Raw genomic sequence first — 24,409 nt, forward strand, 5'->3', positions numbered from 1 at the left:
ACCCGGACTTCACAATCCTCTCCAAAAAACAACAACATTTTAGAAATGTTTTAAAGAAATACCTTTGTGTAAGAACAAGCACATATCCAACAGTTCACAAGACTCTATAATGCAGGACGGAAGACCACCCAAAGTAATTCTTCTCAAAAATAATAAACCACACAATGTTTGAAATTTTTTTACAAAAACTAATTCAATATGTGTGTAAGCGCATCTGTCTCCAAAAGATCAGATCACCAAAGGACTTTTTTCACCCAAAATGATGAAGCAGAGTTAATCCCTGTCCTTATTTTTTTATTTTTTATTTTTTTCATTAAAAAAATCACACGCAACAAGCGTTCCGTTGTGTAACGATTAGCATACTGGAAAAATCAATTTTATTACTGATAAAATTATCAGTAAATTAAAAAATAAAACACTAGCCAAGAGTGTTTAATTACCCCATACATTGCACCAGGAGCAGTCAAGAGTAGGCCTCAGCAGTACCCAAGAGGCTTTAATAACCACCTACCTTTGCACGATCAATTGCGAGATCGAGCAATACCAGGTGTGTTATGCCCTCTGAATTCCGGGGCCGCAGGCGCGCTCCACTGAACGGATTAGCGTGTCTCTATCTTTCATCGACCGGTGCTGGTAACCCGCTAACTCCCGGAAAGGTAAGCTGCCGCGAAGCAGGTGGTCTCCCCCAGGCACGTTTGGCTCCAGAATTTCCACTACTGCCACACCACGCTGACTGCCAACCGTGCTACCGCCTTGCTGACTCAAGGGCAACCTGCAACTCTCTTCTCCCGATGATGAACCCCCTTCTCCTGAGATCGAGCAATAACAGGTGTGTTATGCCCTCAGATGTCCGGGGCCGCAGGCACGCTCCACTGAACGGATTAGGGTGTCTCCATCTTTTTTTGTAGCACCCGCAATCCAAAAATGTTATATTCCCAGACCCAGGCCCCACCTCTGCGGCATCAGGAACCCATTTATTGCCTGAAGGACAAAGCCTGGAGTTGGCTGATGCACCAGTACACACAGGGCTTTACAATCCGCCCCAAAATCAACAAAATTGTATCATTTTTTTTTTAATTTACAACTTTGTGTAAGCACAAGCGCATATCCAACATTTCAGAACACTCTATAAGGCAGGACGGTGGACCACCCAAAGACTTTCTTCTCAAAAATAATGAACCACACAATTGTTGAATTTTTTTTTTTTTATTGAAATTCCTTGACTCAGGCCCCACCTCAGCTGCATCAGTAACCCATAGATTGAGATGGCTGATGCACGAGTACACACCCGTGCTTCACAATCCACCCCCAAAAAACACAATTTTTTTAAAATTGTCTGACAAAATACCTTTTTGCTAAAACAAGCGCATATACAGCAGTTCAGAAGACTCTATAATGCAGGATGGACGACCACCCAAAGACATTCTTCTATAATATAATAAACCACACAATATGTTCAATTTTTTTAAATAATTGAAATTCCAAGACCAAGGCCCCACCTCTGCTGCATCAGTAACGCATATATTGCCTAACGGACACAGACTGAGTTGACTGATGCACGAGTACACACTACACACCCATCACCCGGGCTTCACAATCCACCCCAAAAAAACGCAATTTTTTTCGAAATTGTCTGACAAAATACCTTTTTTTTTTTTTAAACAAGCGCATATACAGCAGTTCAGAAGACTCTATAATGCAGGATGGTGGACCACCCAAAGACATTCTTCTTAAAAGTAATAAACCACACAATGTTTGAAATTTGGTTAAAAAAATGATTACATGTGTGTAAGTGCATCTGTCTCCAAAAAATCAGATGGCAAAAGGATTCTATTCGCCAAAAATGATTAAGCAGAGTTAATCCCTCTCCATCTATTTTTTTTTTTATTAAAAAATCACACGAAACAAGCGTTCTGTTGTGTAACGGTTAGCATTCTGCAAAATTCAATTTTATTACTGATAAAATGACCAGTAAATTTAACAATAACACTACCCAAGAGTGTTTAATTACCCCATACATTGCACCAGGAGCAGTCAGGAGTAGGCCTCAGCAGTACCCAAGAGGCTTTAATAACCCCTTACCTTGCCCGATTAATTGCGAGATCGAGCAATAACAGGTGTGTTATGGCCTCAGATGTCCTGGGCCGCACTAGCGCTCCACTGAATAGAGCGTCTCTCTATCTTTCAAGGACAGGTGCGTGTTGCACGCTGAAAGCAGTTCGTGATAGGGATCTGTGATTGCAATTATTTCATCTTAAAACGAGGAATTACCAGCGAGGGTCATAAAATGGCGTTTATTAAGTCCCTGCCCTTTTTACACACCGCTCGTCTCTATAAGCGATTGGATTAGTTAGTGAGTTGGTTAGTGAGGTCCTCGGATCGGCCCAGGCGGAGTAGGAGAAGGCCCTGGCAGAGCGCCGAGAATTTAACGATCATTGTTGAAATTTGCGTTAAGCATGTATTTAGCTACTGCTAAACATCCAAAAATTTAAGGCCCAAGGCCAGAGGCACCAGGGAGGCAAGTAGTTCCTGAAAGACAGAGAATGAGTCTGGAGCATGCATTTGCAGTACCCAATAGGTTTTCATAACCCCTTACATTTAAAGATCAATGTTTACATTTGCATTAAGCATGTATTTAGCTACTGCTAAACTTCAAAAAATTATAGGCCCAAGGCCTGAGGCACCAGGGAGGCAAGTAGTTTTTGAAAGTCACAGAATGAGTCTGGAGCAGTCATTCGCAGTACCAAAGAGGGTTTCATAACCCCTTACATTTAAAGATCAATGTTGACATTCGCATTAAGGATGTATTTAGCTACTGCTAAACTTCAAAAAATTATAGGCCTAAAGCCTGAAGCTTCAGTTTTCCCCATATTAGGAGCATAGTTGTCCCCCAGATTAGGCAGCATAGATGTCCCCCAGATTAGGACCATAGTTGTCCCCCAGATTAGGCAGCATAGATGTCACCCAGATTAGGAGCATACTTGTCCCCCAGATTAGGCAGCATAGATGTCCCCCAGATTAGGCAGCATAGTTGTCCCCCAATCAGTGTGGGCCGGTCAGAGCCAATCAAAGGGCCGTATGTGTCAAGCAGGCCGTACAATCCCCAGGTCTGCCCCAGAGGGTTTCATAACCAACCAATCAGCGCGGGCCGGTCAGAGCCAATCAAAGGGCCGTATGTGTCAAGCGGGCCATACAATCCCCAGATCTGCCCAAGAGGGTTTCATAACCAACCACAATAGAGAAAATTTTGTTGTAGGAGCATGGTCAATCTACTCAGACCCATCTGTCATTGGTGGCTGGAAATCCTGGCTGATCCATCCCTGATTCATCTTGACAAACGTCAGTCTCTCCACATTTTTAGTGGACAGACGAGTTCGCCTTGGGGTGACTATGGCCCCGGCCGCACTAAACACCCGCTCTGATGGCACACTACTGGCCGGGCAGGACAGCTTTTCCAGGGCAAACTCTGCTAGTTGCGGCCATAAATCGAGTTTGGCTGCCCAGAAGTCCAGCGGATCTTCAACGGTTGTTGGCAGGGTCATGTCGAGGTAAGCCATCACCTGCTGGTTCAGGTCCTGCTCCATGTCCACCTGCTGCTGATGAGTAGCTTCACTATGCGGCTGAAGGAAGCTACTCATCAGCGACTGTAGACTCAGGCTGCTGCTGATTGAGCTGGTACTGCTCCTGCCACCCCTCCCCTCCCCAGCAGCCGTGGCAGTGGAAGGTGAGCGCAGAGGGCCCCCCAAGTCAGACCTGCGAGTGGATGGACCATGTGGCCGATAGGCATTGGCCAACCGACTACGTAGAAGCTCCCTGAAGTAGGTCAGTTTGTCCTCCCTCTCAGTGGGTGTAAAAAAGGCCCCCATTCTGGGCCAGTAGCGAGGGTCTAATAAGGTGGAGATCCAGAAGTCATCGCGCTGACGAATTTTGACAATTCGGGGGTCACTACGCAAGCAACTCAGCATGCATCGTGCCATTTGTGACAGTGACTCACTGGAACTACCTGCCTCCATCTCCACTGCATACTGCCACGGTGTGTCTGGGTCCTCTGTCTCGCCTCCCTCGTAATAACCCTCCAGCTCCTCTGGCTGCTCCTGCTCATCCCCTCCTGTCCAATGACCAGAAACACCAGCCATCTCATCCACCGTAAACTGTGCTCCGCTCTGCCCCTCATCATCCTCCTCCAGTTCATCCCCCACAGGACTCATGTAGCCTTCTGATGTAGGCGCAACATCTCCATTGCCGTGACCAGCCATGTTTTCAATCATTTTTTGGAGTAAATGTAGGAGTGGAATTACGTCGTTCATGGCATAATTCGAGCGACTAACAAAAAATGTGGCTTCCTCAAAGGGCCTCAGCAAACGGCAGGTGTCACGTATGAGCTGCCACTGGTTCACATTGAAGTTACACAGGGGAGTACTCCTATCTGCTTGTATCATCAAAAAATCTGTGATGGCTTTTCTTTGTTTGTATAGTCTGTCCAACATTTGGAGGGGGGAATTCCAACGTGTGGCAACGTCACAAATGAGACTATGTTGTGGGATACCGTTCTGACGCTGCAGCTGAAGCAAAGTGTGCTTGGCAGTGTACGAGTGGCTGAAGTGCATGCACAGTTTCCTTGTCATTGTCAGGACGTCTTGCAAATGGGGTGAAGACTTGATGAACTTCTTGACAACCAGATTCAACACGTGTGCCATGAAGGGCGAATGGTTCACACTTCCTTGTCACAGCGCGGCCACAATGTTCTTCCCATTGTCGATCATCATGGTTCCCATTTCCAGATTTCGTGGAGTAAGCCATACTCGGATTTCTTCCCTAATGAACTTCAGCAGTTCCTCCCCTGTGTGACTCCGTTCGCCAAGGCAAACCAAGTGAAGGACGGCTTGACACCACTGTGCCCTACACACGTGGTACGATGAAGGGCCACAGAGATTTGGATGTGCAGTGGAGGCCAAGGACATGGGGGAGGAGGAGGAGGAGGCGCACACTGTAAAAGGACCAACTGCCTGGGAGCGAGAGCGTGGAGGAGGAAGCGGTGTGACCTGTCCAAGTTGCTGCTGTGGCTGTGCAGGAACAACATTTACCCAGTGGGCCGTAAAAGACATGTATTGTCCCTGCCCGTAGTTACAGCTCCACACGTCGTCGCTGCCGTGCACTTTTGAACACACCGACAGGCTCAAGGACTGGCTCACCTTCTCTTGTACAAACTTATGCAGGGCTGGTACTGCCTTCTTCGCAAAGAAATGACGGCTTGGGGCTCTCCACCTCGGCTCGGCACAAGCCATCAATTCCCTGAAAGCTGCAGAGTCCACCAGTTAGAAAGTGAGGGACTGCAACACCAGCAACTTGGACAGGAGGACATTCAACTTCTGTGCCGTTGGATGAGTGGGCGCATACTGTTGTCTCTTGGACATGGCTTCGCCGATCGATTGTTGGCAGAATGGCTGACTATGAGTGGAGGAAGCAGGAGCGCAAGAAGGATGGTTTGACACAATGCTCTCTTCGGCTGAGGTGTTGGAGCCTTGGCTGGATGACGGAGGGAGCGGATGGCCACTGGGTGATGCGGCAGGCTGGACCACTACCTCGGAGCCACGGTTATCCCAGGCCGCTTTATGGTGGCGAATCATGTGTTGACGCAGGGCCATGGTGCCGAGATTGGGACCCTGGCCACGCTTCACTTTCTGCCCACAGATTTTGCATGTGACTATGCTAAGGTCCTCCGGATTCTTTATGAAGAACAACCACACCGCAGAGTAGCTGATTTTCCCACCCGTAGTTCGCACTATTTCACTGCTATTGGCGCCGTCTCCAGAAACCCCTGTTCCACTACCTCCCTGAATGGTAGCTTGCCGCGAAGCAGGTAGTCTCCCCTTGGCACGTTTGGCTCCTGAATTTCCACTACTGCCACCACCACGCTGATTGCCAACCGTGCTACCGCCTTGCTGCCTCATAGACAAAGAGCAAATCTCTTCTCCTGATGATGATGAAGCCCCGGCTTCTGCACCCGGCTCCCAATTGCGAACGGCTTCATCATCATCAAAAGATGTGTGCACGTCACTGATGTCCTCCTCGTGTTCCACAACAGTGTCTGCCTCAGGACCCTGAGCAATTGAAACACCGCCTCCCACGTCACTCTCCGCATCACTACTTGGCCACCTTGCGGAGCAAGGGACGCATGTCTCCTCTAATTCTTGGCTGCCCATTAGATGCTGACTGTCCTCTATTACATCGTCCTCGCTAAATAGTGGAGCTGAACCCAAAGCATGAGATACTACTTTGGGAGAGGGAACAGCATAGGACAAAGGCAATGGGATTACAGGGACTGCTCCCGGGCCATGCCAACTGAGGGTTGTGTCTGAGGAACCCACCGACTCTTGACTGGGGTTGTCAGATGTCGCTTGTGATGATGGGGATGAGTGTGCAAACCAATTGACGAGGAGAGATGGGTCGACGACACGACCGCTGGGTGTTAACGGGAGCTCAGGCCTATTGCTGCGACTCCTGCTGCCACTCGCCCCAAGTCTGCTGCCAACTCTGCCTGACATATGTAGGCCTCTGCCCCTTCTCTGTGCACATCCTGGCACTTCCCTGCCTGACATACTTAGTGCGTTTATGAGGGTATAGAACAGCAGCAGGCAATTACTTACGGCTGTCCTTTCAAAGTATATAGGCCCTAGACAGAATAACAGTTACTAAATAGTACACTCCTTTGTTGTATGTATGCCTCTTGCAATGATGAGCGCACTGTTAAGCATATTTATACGCAGAAAAAAACTTTTTTTGTTGTATACACCAGCCAGTGTATACTAATGTGTGGAATAGCACTGAATTTAGCACCGAGACAGAAATACAGGTACTAAATAGTACACTACTTGGTTGTATGTATGCCCTTTGCAATGATGAGCGCACTGTTAAGCGTATTTGTACGCAGGAAAAACTTTTTCTTTTCTTTAATACACCGGCAGGTGTATAACATGTGGTATAACACTTAATTTAGCACAGAGACAGAAAAAAAAGGTGGTATATGGTACACTATTTGCTTGAATTTAGGCCCTTTGCAATGATAAGGCCACTGAAAAAGCGTATTTTTACGCAGGAAAACCCTTTTTTTCTTTAATACACCGGCAGGTGTGTAACGTGTGGTGTAAAACAGAAATACAGGTACTAAATAGTACGCTATTTGCTTGTATGTAGGTCCTTTGCAATTATAAGGCCATTGTTAAGCGTATTTTTATGCAGGAAAACCTTTATTTTCTTTAATACACCGGCAGGTATATAACATGTGGTATAACAATTTAGCACAGAGACAGAAAAAAAGGTAGTATATGGTACGCTATGTGCTTGTATTTAGGCCCTTTGCAATGATAAGGCCACTGTTAAGCGTATTTTTACTCAGGAAACAATTTATTTTCTTTAATACACCGGCAGGTGTATAACGTGTGGTACAACACTTAATTTAGCACAGAGACAGAAAAAAAGGTGGTATATGGTACACTATTTGCTTGAATTTAGGCCCTTTGCAATGATAAGGCCACTGAAAAAGCGTATTTTTACGCAGGAAAACCCTTTTTTTCTTTAATACACCGGCAGGTGTGTAACGTGTGGTGTAAAACAGAAATACAGGTACTAAATAGTACGCTATTTGCTTGTATGTAGGTCCTTTGCAATTATAAGGCCACTGTTAAGCGTATTTTTACGCAGGAAAACCTTTATTTTCTTTAATACACCGGCAGGTATATAACATGTGGTATAACAATTTAGCACAGAGACAGAAAAAAAGGTAGTATATGGTACGCTATGTGCTTGTATTTAGGCCCTTTGCAATGATAAGGCCACTGTTAAGCGTATTTTTACTCAGGAAACAATTTATTTTCTTTAATACACCGGCAGGTGTATAACGTGTGGTATAACACTGAATTTAGCACAGAGACAAGAAAAAAAGGTAGTATATGGTACGCTATTTGCTTGTATTTATACCCTTTGCAATGATAAGGCCACTGTTAAGCGTATTTTTACTCAGGAAATTTTTTTTTTCTTTAATACACCAGCAGGTGTATAACGTGTGGTACAACACTGAATTTAGCACAGAGACAGAAAAAAAGGTAGTATATGGTACGCTATTTGCTTGTATGTAGGCCCTTTGCAATGATAATGCCACTGAAAAAGCGTATTTGTACTCAGGAAAAACTTTTTTTTCTTTAATACACCGGCAGGTGTATAACGTGTGTTATAACACTTAATTTAGCACAGAGACAGAAAAAAAAGGTAGTATATGGTACGCTATTTGCTTGTATTTAGGCCCTTTGCAATGATAAGGCCACTGTTAAGCGTATTTGTACTCAGGAAAAAAACAACATTTCTTTAATACACCGGCAGGTGTATAACGTGTGGTATAACACTGAATTTAGCACAGAGACAGAGTAACAGGTGAAAAATGGTAAAAAGGCACTAAAGTCCACACTAATATGACTTATTTCTGAACAGCAGCAGGACCCAACAGTGCAGCACCACCCAAAAAAAAATCCAGGGATTAAAACCTAAATTGCACTCTGTCACACAATTCTGAGCAGCAGAAGATTTGTGGAGAAAAAAAAAACTCAATAGAGCTGAAAAATGAGGAGATGAGATGCTTCAGAAAGTTCAGGCAGCTTGGAGATCTGTATGACGCAGCTGACAGCTATCTGCCCCTCTCTGCTGCAATGCTCAATAACGTGAATAGGAGGTTTAGCTATCAATGATCCTTCTCAGAGTAACAGCAAAGCACTCTGCACTACTGCCTTTCCCTAATGTTGATGTGACTAGCAGTTGCAGTGTAACGCTGTGGTATGAGCTGTTCACACACACACACAGTCCTGTCCTCTCCATCTGAGTGCATAGATGAAATGAAGTGAGGCAAAATGGCCGCCGATTATATAGGGGCTGTGACATCACAGGGGTCAGTGAACACTGATAGGCTGCATCTCACGTGGTTCAGGGTCAGCCCACCTACCTTCATTCCCGCCGCTGTTTCCCGCCCTCCCATAATCCCCTGCCCCATGAACTCACATGTGGATCCGCCATCTTAGCTCTACAATAGCCTGGAACGCTGTAAAATGGAGTTTAATGAAGCGATTCGTGCGATAGAATCACGGCGATATTCATATTCGTTGCGAATCAAATTTTTCATGAAATTCGTAACGAATTCGGGTTCGTCAAGTTCGATTCGCTCATCTCTAGTCATCATCCCCTGTGGTGATCACCCTACCATCTGCAAATATAGAAATTCTACTTTGTAATCCCTCTACAAGGTTACTAGTAAATATATTGAAAAGAAATGGACCCAGTACATACCCCTGTAGTACCCAACTAGTAACTGTCACCCAACCAGAGTTGTTCCATTGATCCCCACCCTCTGCTTCCTGTCACTAAGCCAATTGCTAACCCATTTACATATGTCCTTCCCCAGTCCCAGCATCCTCATTTTATGTACTAACCTTTTGTGTGGCACAGTGTCAAAAGCCTTAGAAAAGTCCCAATATATAACATCCACAGCTTCACCCCAATCCAATCTATAACTGACCTTATAATACCAACTAGAAGACACCAATGAGGTTAAGATAAAACAGAACCTTTACTTATATAATAATTAAATAACAACGGATAAGGTACACACAAATAGCACAACTTAGTAGGGATAGGGATGAGGGGTACAGGTGAAACCCTTACCTGGAGTCCCTAATACATAGAAATCTCCTAATTTCTAGGTGTGGAATGGGGAAAGGGATACATGACAAAAATACAATACAATACAAAGACAAGTGGCAAACCTCTCTTGCCAACGCGTTTCACCCCTAACGTCACAGTGGCTCATCAGGTATAAAAGGAAACCACAATGTTTTAGATATGAATAGATATAGTGTACCATAAAAACAATACTGTTTCACATGATATAGTTCATCAAGATAAGGTAGATACAGATAGAACAGTTAGACAGGTGTCCAAAGTAAAAGATGTAATAGGAGTCTGTGTCAGTCAGAGTCAGATGTACGTTACATACATAAGAAGTTAAAGTACTAGATTAGAATAGTAAAATGTTACCCAATTACAAGTACAACATTGTTTAAATATTTAGAGCATATCGGTAAGCATGTGATAAAATATCAGGCTTAGAACTGTAGATTAGGGATCAACCGATTATCGGATTGGCCGATATTATCGGCTGATATTCACGATTTTGAAAGTTATCGGCAGTTATCCTGCCGACAATGCGTCCAGCGCTGCTCCGCACGGCAAAACAAGGCATGCGCACTAGGCGCACGAATCCCGGCCCTGAAGCAGTGGCGGATCCAGGGGGGGGGGGGGCAACGGGGCAATTGCCCCCCCTCCCCGAAATTGTTGCCCCTCCCTGACAGCATGGTGGAGCGGGAGCTGTCAGCTTCCCCGCTCCACCACTCCCTCACCTTTCTCACACGCTGCTCCATTCGTGCAGTGGGAGCGAGAGCCGCAGGGACGCCATCCACGGCAGGCTGGGGGCGCGATGACATCACACTGGTGCACGGAGATCACGTCCCCGCAGCTCTCACACTGCAAGAAAAGAGAAGCGTGTGAGAAAGGTGACCACTGCTCGGGTGCGGTATGGACGGGCAAATTATAAGTGAGGGGCAAATTATAAGTGGGGGGCACATGCCAAGGGGGCATTATATTTGAGAAACTCAGGACATGTGGCATTATATGTGGGGGTCACAGGACAGGGGGTATTATATATGAGGGGCACATGAAAGGGGGGCATTATATGTGGGGGCACATGACAGCCCCCCCTGTCATGTGCCCATATAATGCACGGAATATCGGTATTATATATCGGTATAAGTTATCGGCTATCGGCCTGAAACTTCACAGGTTATCGGTATCGCCTCTAAAAAATCAATATTGGTTCGATTCCTACTGTAGATGAGTTGATATAATGGGGCCACACCTTAATTTGGTTAGATAAGGGGTAATGACTCTACCACCACACAGTTATTGGTGGATACAAACTCCTAATAATATTGCACACAGATAACTGAGGGGCGAGTGGCATGGAACAGGTTCATCAAGATACCGAAACCGGAGCAGTAGTAATGCCCCCTGGATTTGGAGGATCCCAAATTCCTAAAGATAGAACCTGGTGGTATATGGTAGAGACCAGGTCATTCCAAATGCCAGACCCTATAGAGGGAATCAATGTCCCATCAAGGCGTGCTGTAAATAGATGTACAACTTAAGCAAGTACTGCCCCAAAGGAAACTGATCAAGTAGTAAGTGCCATAAGTAATATAAAAGTTACACAGACCTGATGATGCCTTGAGATGTAGGATTAAGTATAAGCGACGAGGACGTCGTCTAGTAAACAGAGGCATCCCGCAGCTTATATGCGCAAGGATGCCGGTAAGGAGCGTCACTTCCAATAGTGTGGAATGCACTCTGCATTCCACGATGTGTGCACTTCCTATCTGGGCCCGCTGTACAGCAAAGGTGCCGTGGCTCAAGTGTGCTTAATGAGAGCACTGTAACCTGATCACATGATAGGGAAGAGACAAGTACAATGATGGCTGATAGAGATGAGCGAATCGAACTTGACGAACCCGAATTCGTTACGAATTTCATGAAAAATTCGATTCGCAATGAATATGAATATCGCCGTGATTCTATCGCACGAATCGCTTCATTAAACTCCATTTTACAGCGTTCCAGGCTATTGTAGAGCTAAGATGGCGGATCCACATGTGAGTACATGGGGCAGGGGATTATGGGAGGGCGGGAAACAGCGGCGGGAATGAAGGTAGGTGGGCTGACCCTGAACCACGTGAGATGCAGCCTATCAGTGTTCACTGACCCCTGTGATGTCACAGCCCCTATATAATCGGCGGCCATCTTGCCTCACTTCATTTCATCTATGCACTCAGATGGAGAGGACGGGACTGTGTGTGTGTGAATAGCTCATACCACAGCGTTACACTGCAACTGCTAGTCACATCAGCATTAGGGAAAGGCAGGAGTGCAGAGTGCTTTGCTGTTACCCTGAGAAGGATCATTGATTGCTAAAACTCCTATTCACGTTATTGAGCATTGCAGCAGAGAGGGGCAGATAGCTGTCAGCTGCGTCATACAGATCTCCAAGCTGCCTGAACTTTCTGAAGCATCTCATCTCCTCATTTTTCCGCCCAATTGATTTTTTTTGCTCCACAAATCTTCTGCTGCTCAGAATTGTGTGACATTGACAGTGAGTGCAATTTAGGGTTTAATCCCTGGATTTTTTTTGGTGGTGCTGCACTGTTGGGTCCTGCTGCTGTTCAGAAATAAGTCATATTAGTGTGGACTTTAGTGCCTTTTTACAATTTTTCACCTGTTACTCTGTCTCTGTGCTAAATTCAGTGTTATACCACACGTTATACACCTGCCGGTGTATAAAAAAAAAAAAAGGTGGTATAAGGTGGTACAAATACGCTTTTTCAGTGGCCTTATCATTGCAAAGGGCCTAACTACAAGCAAATAGCGTACCATATACTACCTTTTTTCTGTCTCTGTGCTAAATTAAGTGTTATACCACACGTTGTACACCTGCCGATGTATTAAAGAAAAAAAAGTTTTTCCTGAGTACAAATACGCTTTTTCAGTGGCCTTTTCATTGCAAAGGGCCTACATATAAGCAAATAGCGTACCATATACCACCTTTTTTTCTGTCTCTGTGCTAAATTCAGTGTTATACCACACGTTATACACCTGCCTGTGTATTAAAGAAATTTTTTTTTCCTGAGTAAAAATACGCTTAACAGTGGCCTTATCATTGCAAAGGGCCTAAATACAAGCAAATAGCGTACCATATACTACCTTTTTTTCTGTCTCTGTGCTAAATTCAGTGTTATACCACACGTTATATACCTGCCGGTGTATTAAAGAAAAAAAAGGTTTTCCTGAGTACAAATACGCTTTTTCAGTGGCCTTATCATTGCAAAGGGCCTACATACAAGCAAATAGCGTACCATATACCACCTTTTTTTCTGTCTCTGTGCTAAATTCAGTGTTATACCACACGTTATATGTCTTAGGGAACCTGTCAGCTCTGTTTTCTGACCATGATGGCGTGCCAGGCTGTGGGCAATTGAGCACATCGGAGCCACCATCTTGACATTAGTCTAAGAAATAAAAAAAAGCTATTTTATAAGCTTGGCAACCACCATCAGCTCCAAGAAAGGTACAGTTTGCATTTATACCCTAACATTTATCTGACAGTGTCCGCAGCTCTTAGCTGCAAATAAAGCTGACAGATTCCCTTTGATCTCTACAGATACATCAGCTAGATCATCAGCACGTTTGATATAATATCACATTTTACTGGGTAGTCCATCACAGTTTAGTCTCTTTCCTCCATCAAGACACATGCTTTTGTTTCACACCACCTTTCTTGACGTTTTACCCTTTGCCTAAAAGAAACTGTTCCCTGTGTAACCAGCTTGCTGTCAGAAAGATGTGCACATGTTGTTGGTACACCACAGCCTATACTGAAATCAAAATGCAGAGCTGGCAGTCCAATAGTCCTTAGATTTTTGTTGCTTGTGTTCTTTGAATCCCTGGCATTGATATTTACTGCGATTACCCCAAGAATTCCACGTCTGTCCTCAGGTTGTGTGTGGTATTACAACTTGGCTGCATCAACTTCAATGGAACTGAGCTGCAGAACCACACCCAACCTGGAGACAGATGGGGAGCTGTTTTGAAAAGAAATTAGCTCTGTTTTTCTATTCCTGGATAACCCCTTTAAACTAGTTTTGTGCTCCCTTTAGCTTAAAAGATAATAAAAGTAGTTATTGATAAAAGATAATAAAAGTAGTTATTGCTCTTAAAAGGCGAGAAGTAAAAAACTGAAATAAATAAAAGAAATGGCTGTTTATGTTTGCTAAAATATAAAGGTAAAATTTTAAAGGAAATCTGCAGCTAAAAAACAATTACGATCTCATGCACGGGGCCTTGGCTCTACCGCAGCTCTCCCGTGCAGGAGGCGTGTCAGCCGCAGCATGATGTTGCGCCGAACACGCCCCCTCCATGTATCTCTATGGGAGAGGCGAAGCAGGAACAGCGGTCATCAACCTCAGTAAAATGGGACATCAAAGTGGGGCGCAGACTTCAAGAAGAAGAATTTCTTTTATTTAATATGAAAGGATGCAACGCTGTAACATAAGAGCGTTTCCAGCCCGAACCGGACTCTTTGTCAGGCAATGTCAAATAAAATTACAATAGCTAATTTAAAAGCAGAGTAAGAAGGTCTTACGGGTCCGGTAACATGCCGGTAAAACCGGAAATTGAAAATATATATATATAACAAAAACAATAAAACAATATAAAATTATTTAAAATACCGCACATAAAATGTAACATGCATATTAAAAGCTATTAGCAAAGGAATATGCATAAAATTGTGTATAGCTGTACTGGTACAAATCAAACTCACATGTAGTTATGCCGTGATGTAATGTAAATGGGTCGGAACAGATCCGGATGAGGGTGTGATGGACAGATGTGGGTGATGCGCAAGCGTACATGAGTCTGTATGTCATATGTACGGATTACGCATGCGCAAGAAAACGGGCTGTGAATACACATATGTCTGTGACCGAACAGTGGGCCAAAACAAAGAGATTGCAGCTGTTGCGAATGACAAATGTTAGAGCCACAGAAGGGGAAAAAAGTTAATTGTTATATGTTCTGAGATAACTTCTCTAATCTCATTGAGACCATGAGGTGATAACGTCTGCATCTTGTATATTCAATATATTTCTAGTCTTTTTAATTTCTCAAAACGATTCCCGATACTGGCTGGGACAAATCAATAGGTGTAATTTTAATTGATGGTACATTATCAGGGTGAGTAAGAGCAATATGTTTTGACAGCCCATGGAGTAGAAATTTATTTTTAATATTCAAGCAGTGCTGATTTAGTCTTAAATGAAGCGGTCTTTTGGTGTGACCAATGTACTGTAAAGTGCATTGGAGACATTCAATCATGTAAATTACATGATCAGTAGAACAAGTCAGCCGGTATTTCATTTCAAAAATTTCTCCTGTAGTAGATGACACAAAATTGGTGCTATTGTGGTTAATTTGTAAACAGCAAAGACATCGTGGTCTATTGCACTTATAGCTTCCCTTTTCCAGCGGTCTCCCAAAGGGGTCTGTGGGAAGGATGTGTATTTGCTGTTGACGTTTCACTTAGCTGGGTGCCAAAATAGTTTTCCAAGGAAGCTGCTCTCCTATAGGTACAACGGGGAACAGGAGGGATAATCTGTTCAAGAAATCGATCCGCTTTTAGAATATGCCAATGATTAGTGATAATATTCCTGATTTTTAGGGCATCTCTACTGTAAGAAGTAATAAGATTGGAAGCAAATGGGTATTCCTTGATAGTTTTTGATGTTGATTCATTTTTATTATTATTTTTGTGGAGGCAATCTTTTTGTGAAAGTACTTTAGTCCGATTAAAGGCATGATTCAAGATTTTGTTAGGATAATGTTTTTCCTGAAAGCGGCTTTGGAGGATTTTGGACTGTGCCTTGAAACTCTCCTGGTCAGTACAATTTTTTCTTATTCTCTTATACTGACTAAAAGGAATATTAGTCAACCATTTTCTATAATGGCCACTGCGGAAGTCTAGATAACTGTTCGCATCCACCTTTTTAAAGAAGGTGGATGTCAAAAAGGATGTATCATTGTGCGTAATTTCAATGTCAAGAAAGTTAATACGGTCCTTATTGGAATCAAGGGTAAACTGTAGTCCCCATATATTATCATTCAAATATAGGAGAAAGGTGGAGATTTCTTCAGGGGGAGCCTTCCACGCAAAAAACAATAAAAAAAATCAATATAACGATAATAAACTGCAATATTTTGCATAATGGATGAATTGTGCCAGATGTATTGGGTCTCAAAGGCGCCCATGAAGATGTTAGCGTAAACAGTGGCGACCTTTGAGCCCATCGCTGTACCAAGTTGCTGGTGGAAAATCTTGCCATTGTACAAGAAGAAATTATTATGGAGAATGTATGAAAGTTAATCAATCAAAAAATCTCATGTCCAGAAGAAATATGGGAATCCTGTTCAAGTGCTTGCTGTACACATTGAATGCCCAAATTGTGTTGTATGTTGGAATACAACGATGACACATCACAAGTGATGAGGACATATTCGGACTTCCATTGGAGTGGGATGAGGTGCTCAATTAACTGCGTGGAATCTTTCAGGTAACTCGGCAAATTAACGGCATAGGATTGAATCCTATGCCGTTAATTTGCCGAGTTACCTGAAAGATTCCACGCAGTTAATCTTTCAGGTAACTCGGCAAATTAACGGCATACTACAGGAGAAATTTTTAAATGAAATACCGGCTGACTTGTTCTACTGATCATGTAATTTACATGATTGAATGTCTCCAATGCACTTTACAGTACATTGGTCGCACCACAAGACCGCTTCATTTAAGACTAAATCAGCACCACTTGAATATTAAAAAGAAATTTCTACTCCATGGGCTGTCAAAACATATTGCTCTTACTCACCCTGATAATGTACCATCAATTAAAATTACACCTATTGATTTTGTCCCAGCCAGTATCGGGAATCGTTTTGAGAAATTAAAAAGACTAGAAATATATTGGATATACAAGATGCAGACGTTATCACCTCATGGTCTCAATGAGATTAGAGAAGTTATCTCAGAACATATAACAATTACCTTTTTTTCCCTTCTGTGGCTCTAACATTTGTCATTCGCAACAGCTGCAACCTCTTTGTTTTGGCCCACTGTTCGGTCACAGACATATGTGTATTCACAGCCTGTTTTCTCGCGCATGCGTAATCCGTACATATGAGATACAGATTCATGTACGCTTGTGCATCACCCACATCTGTTCATCACATCCTCATCAGGATCTGTTCCGACCCATTTACATTACGTCACGGCATAACTACATGTGAGTTTGATTTGTACCAGTACAGCTATACACAATTTTATGCATATTCCTTTGCTAATAGCTTTTAATATGTATGTTACATTTTATGTGCGGTATTTTAAATAATTTTATATTGTTTTATTGTTTTTGTTATATATATATTTTCAATTTCCGGTTTTACCGGCATGTTACCGGACCCGGGAGACCTTCTTACTCTGCTTTTAAATTAGCTATTGTGATTTTATTTGACATTGCCTGACGAAGAGCACGGTTCGGGCTGGAAACGCTCTGATGTTACAGCGTTTCATCCCTTCATATTAAATAAAAGAAATTCTTCTTCTTGAAGTCTGCGCCCCACTTTGATGTCCCATTTCTAGGTCGATGACCGCTGTTCCTGCTTTGTACTTTCCAATTTACGCTTGCTGATCGGAGGGACCAGGAGGCTGCACTTCTCCTAGATATGCGCAATTAGGTGTTATGCTCTCAGCATAACCCATCAAGGTAAGGGTCTACTCCTCTGGCCCCGCCATCTTGACTCTATTGTGACCATCTATATTTTGGGTTTACCTGCACAAGGTGTGCACCGTTTTTTTCTGTTTCCTGTTACCACTATGGGAGAGGCGGGAAGGCAGCGTTCATGCCTCCCCGCTTCTCCCATAGAGCTGAATGGAAGGGGGCCTGTGGATAGGGGATATGTTTTTTTGCTGCAGATGTCCTTTAACCCCTTAATGGACGTAAATATACGTCATGGTGCCGTGGTACTTAACGCACCATGACATACATTTACGCTCCGCCATGACAGCGAGCACCGGACTTTATTATTAATTTGATTATGTTATTATTAAGTAAGACACTTTTTTGAGAGGTTATTTTATGAATTATGATAAGGATGACCGCATTTGATTTATTATTATGATTCACGTGTCATGTATATTGGGACATACTAATCATGTAGCCTAATCAATTAAGTTGGACTTGTATTACGACCACTAGGGTGTTTTTGAATAGAAATTTGGTATATATGTATATTATACCTCAGTGACTATATTTACTATTAACTATGAATTGTTTGGTCATATTGTTTGGGTTTCATTATATTAATCATGTAGGTTGGGGTATATTCGATATCACTTTACTAGGCTATGTGTAATGTCATTTCATTGTATTATGTTTTAGTAATCATGTATACTGGGTTATATGAATTAACTCATGCCAATCATACCTGTGGGTCTATTGTTATAGTTTGGCTTACTAATTATGTACATTAATTATGCATATCATGCCATGTTAGTTGGGTCATTTTATCTTATTAATATAACTATTATAACCATTGCCCCTATGCCACACTACTAATCTATACATGGTGTTCTGCTGTTATCTTTCCCCTTTTCATGATGAGGTTCCATAGGAGGTTCTTTCCCCTTTTCATGATGAGGTTCCATATAGGAGGTTCCATAGGGTCATGTGACCGTGGGTCCGGAGGCGTGGTTATCTTTGGATACTTACTATGGTTCATTGATTGTGCTGCCATATCGGCCTTAACTGGCATGTCGGTTTCCTTGGTGACCGCGCCTCTGTTGTTATCACGTGACAGCTTGTCATGCGGTCACGTGATTCTAAGACGTCATCACTTCCGCTGATGCGGACGGAGGTGGCGCCATCTTGACGCCATCTTGGTGGCGTCTGAGGACGCCGATCAATATATGGACGCCAAGTTGTTGGAGACTTTGTATGGTTATTATTAATGATGTCACATGATGTGGTCACGCCCCTGGGTGTCAGCTGATACAACAAGATGGCGTCCGCGGCGTGGTCTCAGTTGTCACACCTGCAAGGTATTTTCTATATATTTTTTGTGATTTACTTTTTGTATATAAGACACATTGTTAGTTTTTATCTCCACACTCCTGAGGAAGTCACTCAGTGACGGAACGCGTGGAGGTTCTTCGGACCCGGGCGTATGGGTGATATTTGCTCCCACCTTGTGCAGGCCTGGCCTCCTATCTGACCTTATCTAGGCATCCTTTGCTGGCATCTCTAGTTCATTTGTTTACATTTATTGACTGCTTGGCAATTTATTTCTAGAGATTCCTTGTCATCTCTGATGTTCATTGTGACACCTCTGTATATAGGTTCATTTTGCGTATTTTGCATATGTCACTTCATTGTGTGCTTGTGCGGTATAGGTCAGACGGGGGCATAGTGTACTGCAATCACTCTATTTGTGGTAGGAGAGTCATATTTCTTTAGCCCTGGTCCGGATGAGACATATACCATTTCTCATCTGAGTGGTGTGACCCGATACGGGCCTTTTTAAGTGGTTTTAAACATATTTTCTTTGTGTCTGTCATTATTGTGTTGTGTTTTTTTTGCTATGTCAATCATGTGCTCCTAATAAAGACTGTTATATTTTGCATTAATTGAATATATTTTGGTGTGCTTCCATTCGTACATTATTTCTGGGTTTGTTGCATGCGCGGCAGGTCCCGGCTGCTTTCAGCAGTCAGGGACCTGCCGGTAATGGCGGACATCTGCGATTGCGTGGATGTCTGCCATTAATCCCTCAGATGCCGTGATCAATACAGATCACGGCATCTGCAGCAGTGCGGTACTTTAAATGGATGATCGGATCACCCGCAGCGCTGCCGTGGCCGATCATCCATAATGGCGGACGGAGGTCCCCTCACCTGCCTCCGTCCGTCTCCAGGGGTCTTCTGCTCTGGTATGAGATCGAGCAGAAGATCACCGATAACACTGATCAGTGCTATGCCCTGTGCATAGCACTGAACAGTATTAGCAATCAAATGATTGCCATAAATAGTCCCCTCTGGGGACTATTAAAGTGTAAAAAAAAAAAAAGTAAAAAAATGTGAAAAATCTCCTCCCCCCCAATAAAAACGTAAATCATGCGTTTTTCCCATTTTACCCCCCAAAAATATATTGTTAATTATCCCGTACGGTGAACTGCGTAAATGTAAAAAAATTAAGTCCAAAATTGCTGCATTTTGGTCACATTTTATTCCCCCAAAAAAAATGTATAAAAAATTTATAAAAAGTAAAACCTAATGCAAAAGTGGTAACGATAAAAACTACAGATAACGGCGCAAAAAATTAGCCCACATACCACCCCGTATACGGGAAAATGAGAAAGTTATAGGTGGTCAAAATAGGGCAATTTTTAATCCATTTAGCTGGTGAAAACAGATCGAAGGGTCAATAAGTTAAACTTGTATGAAAACAGTTTCCTATAAGAAGTCCATAGAAATCTAAGTTCAGAGGTTTAACCATATTTTATAGGCTTTAAAATAAATGCCTGAAAATGTTCTAAATTAAGCAACAACAACAAAAAAAAAACAATATCCATTAATCAACATTACATTCTGTAGCAATTATGTTACATACATAATTGCATAACTAAAATGATGCTGCAGTCAATTACTGACATCAGTGGTTATGCACTGTACTTGTAAACATTACCACTGGGGCAAATGATAAACTGCAGTGTAATTTTCTTTTAAAATTCTGGACAACCTCTTTCAAGGAGTGTGGTCTAAAGTTCTAATGGGATTTGTCTTGCTGTATTATAAGTAACTTCTGGAACAAGAGGCTGAATTTGGCATGAATAAATACCACACATATAGCTTTTATAAATGTCACAGTATATTTATGTAAATTTCTTAGGAGGAGAAAGGAAAACACAGCTCATATATACAATGTTATTCTACAGGGCCTAATCATATATGATCAAATTTCATATATACACCACAGGGGCTGTATGAACAGAATACAGATTGAACATTCTACTTTACAATGCCCATGGTCTTTCGGTTGACAATTGCTTTTGGTAACTTTTTAATGACCTTTTAGGGGGAATTAGAGTGTCATTGAGTCCAGGCTTTTTTCTTTTCCCCTTATCACTATGCGGTTCTTCGACTTGTTCTTCCCCACTTATTAAACTGGGCATGTCCAAGACTTCATTACTTGAATCATTCCCAACAATCTCTCTCTGTGCAGAAGCCGTGTTTCCCTGAGGCAAATCGCTACCATGGCTATATTTGCATTTGGTTCCATAACGGCATCGTCCATCTCTCTGGTAAGAAAGACAGACACCTTTTCCGCGCTTTGCCCAATTGCCATCACTTAGTTTGACATGCCTTTCTAAAATGCTTAGCTGTGCTTGCTTCTCATCTTGAAATGGGTTTGAGAAGACACTGCTGGAACTCAACCCGCTCTGGTTACCAAGACAAGGAGCTGGGAGTTTAAAAGAGAGCAAGGGGGAAGGAAGAGATACTGGAGGTTCCGCCACCTTAGCTTTCTTATGGCAATCTGCCTCTTCTTCACTGCTAGAGGCTGTATCTGCAAAGAAACTTGACTTGGTTGTAACTTGGCTGAAAAAAAGTAAGTTATATATTAGAAATGTATTAGACAGGAAATGTCATGTATAGAAAATTTTATTTAAAAAAAAGTAGGTATTTTAATAATTAGGTAACATTAGAAAAGCTAGAATTGGAAATAATTTCCCTTGGTAGTAGGAAAATGTTGGTGTGATTCTAGTTTAACATTTCTAATGGTGTTTTTCCAGTCCAGCAACCATTACAAGAGTGAGAGCTTTTCCATGATAAACATGAAGCCCGATGCTTAGTGCAAGTTTATAGAGCCACACAGCTTACCAAATGAAACAGGATATCCTAAAGCTTATTTTCTCCCACTCCCTTACGATAAATCCCTTATTTTCTTACAATGCAGCATTCTGGAGGTCAGACATTCCCATTAAATGGTAGAAAAAGGTACGTGATTTACTTCAGAGGAGACCTCATTAAAGCCAAATTGTATAAATGCCCTTGAAGTAAAGAACATCCTTTATGCAACCAAGCTTTCAAACTAGGTCATTGACCATTTATGTAACATATACACCATTATAACAAAGGGAAGAAACTACATTGAGCACACATATATACATATATATTGAAACAAACAAGAAACCAGCAGCACACAGGACTTAGTGCAAAAAAATAAATTTAAAAGAAAAAAAAAATCGGTGGAGGTTTATTGCAATACACCAGTGTTTACAGAAGCGACTTTTTTTTTCAACCTCTTGTCGCCATTTTCAAGCTTGAAAATGGCGACGAGTGGTCGCTTCTATATACACTGGTATGATGCCATAAACCTCCACCGATTTTTATGAACTAAGTCCTGTGTGCTGCTGGTTTCTTTTTTGGATATGAAGCTGCGAACCATTTACCAAGGTTTACAACCAGCGTGCACCATTTTACATCTTTACTTGGAAAGTTGTGCTGCTCTTCTAGGATTTTTTTTACACACACACACACATACACACACACATATATATATATATATACACATATATATTTTTTTAAACAGTAAAGTTTTATTAAAGTTTTATGCATAGAAAACAAAACAAAAGGGAATACTCCCCGTAAAGAAGCAAAACCCATAATGATAAAGAGTCATACTCAGGTCAACAGGGCAATAATTGCAATAAAAACATATAAATACAACACTACATGACATTCAGCATTGACATAGTGGAGCTGGGTTTTGGGAGGGTCTGCAATAGCAGAGTAAGTACACTAACACTGGGAGGGGTGAGGAGGTGGGAGGGGAAGGCCAAAGGGAGATGGGAGGTAGACACAGGCAGGGATAGGTAAGGAATGTAATGCTGCTGTTTGTAAACCACTAGTGTACCATGTGCTTTGGGTCTTACCTGCGACGAGCGACATTCTGGGTGCCATGTTGAATGTCCTGGACTTCCTGCTCTATTTCTGCCAGTACTGAAGTTGCCCCTCTGTGCACTAGGGGCTGCGAGCAAGCACTAGATATGTTTTATAGAGCTGGTGTGCGCTCCCTAATGGTTCCCCTTCCAATCGTTGGAAGGCACTCCCTATTTAACCCCTTAAGGACAAAGCACGTATGAGTACGTCCCTGCACCCTGGGTCTTAAGGACCAGGCACGTACTCATACGTCCGTGGGAATTTCGGTCCCCGTCACGCGCAGGGCGGGGACCGGACCGGGGTGACTGCTGATATCTATCAGCAGGCACCCCGCGGAAATGCCCAGGGGGGTCATCAGACCCCCCCATGTTGGCGATCGGCGCAAATCGCAAGTGAATTCACACTTGTGATTTGCGCAATTCCGGGTCATTACGGGTCTATGGTGACCCGGAATATAAGGGGGATTGCGGGTGTCTAAGACACCCACAATCCCCCTGAAGAGATAGGAGTGAGGTGGCAGGGGTGCGACCCCTCCTATTGGTGGTCGAGACGCAACCACCAATAGCAGATCGGGGGCGGGGGCGTTAACTTTCGTTTTCCCTGTCCTGCCCACCCACAATAGGCGGGGCAGAACGGGGAAACGACAGAGGACCGGCGCCGGAGTCCACTTACCGATCTGCGGAGGCTGCGGGCGACGATCGGCGTTGGAGATCGGCGGGCGGCGATGTCGTGCAGCAGGCTCCCTGGATCCGACGGAAGCCGGTAAGTTGCCTAGCAACATCTGGAGGGCTGTAGTCCGAGACCACTATATAGTGGTCTCTATACTGTAGCACTCCAGATGTTGCAAAACTACAACTCCCAGCATGTCCAGACAGCTGTTTGGGCATGCTGGGAGTTGTAGTTTTGCAACAGCTGGAGGGCTACAGTTTGAGACCACTATATGGTAGTCTCTGAACTATAGCCCTCCAGATCTTGCAAAACTACAACTCCTAGCATGCCCACACAACTGTTTGCTGTCTGGGCAAGCTGGGATTTGTAGTTTTGCAGCATCAGGAGGGCCACAGTTTGCAGTGGTCTCTATACTGTAGCTCTCCAGATGTTGCAAAACTGCAAATCGCAGCATGCTGGGAGTTGTAGTTGCGATCCCTCTTGCTGTTGCATAACTACATCTCCCAGCATGCCCTTCGGTGATCAGTACATGCTGTGAGTTGTAGTTTTGCAACAGTTGGAGGCACACTGGTTGGAAAATATTGAGTTAGATAACAGAACCTAACTGAAGGTTTTCCAACCAGTGTGCCTCCAGCTGTTGCAAAAGTACAACTCCCAGCCTGCATGGTCTGTCAGTACATGCTGGGAGTTGTAGTTTTGAAAGAGCTGGAGGTTTTCTGCTTCAAGTATGAGCTGCAGCGCAAACTCCTAGCAGGGAACTCACTGTAAACCTCCGCCAGTGTGAATGTACCCTAAAAACACTACACTAACACATAATAAAGGGTAAAACACTACATATACACCCCCTTACACTGTCCCCCCCCAATAAAAATTCCAAAACGGAGCCTCCAGCTGTTGCAAAACAACAACTCCCAGCATTTCTGGACAGCCACTGACTGTCCAGGCATGCTGGGAGTTTAGCAACAGCTGGAGGCACCCTGTTTGGGAATAACTGGTGTAGAATACCCCTATGTCCACCCCTATGCAAGTCCCTAATTTAGTTCTCAA

At 43.2% G+C, this 24,409-nt stretch overlaps 1 protein-coding gene across 4 annotated transcripts in view; it reads right to left on the bottom strand.

Annotated features, from left to right (window-relative positions):
• Positions 1-20,290: 20,290 nt before the first annotated feature.
• LOC130282671 (uncharacterized) overlaps positions 20,291-24,409 on the bottom strand; it is a 59,325-nt gene continuing 55,206 nt past the window's right edge. Inside the window, exon 2 of one of the 4 annotated variants that reach the window (XM_056531156.1) lies at positions 20,291-21,349. In XM_056531156.1, the coding sequence (XP_056387131.1) occupies positions 20,767-21,349 (583 nt within the window). In that variant the 3' untranslated portion in view covers positions 20,291-20,766. The remainder of the gene's footprint in view (positions 21,350-24,409) is intronic. The other 3 variants (XM_056531157.1, XM_056531159.1, XM_056531158.1) reach the window with 3 other exon arrangements.

Source organism: Hyla sarda, chromosome 7 (genome assembly GCF_029499605.1).
Source record: "Hyla sarda isolate aHylSar1 chromosome 7, aHylSar1.hap1, whole genome shotgun sequence".
Taxonomy (NCBI): Eukaryota; Metazoa; Chordata; class Amphibia; order Anura; family Hylidae; genus Hyla; species Hyla sarda.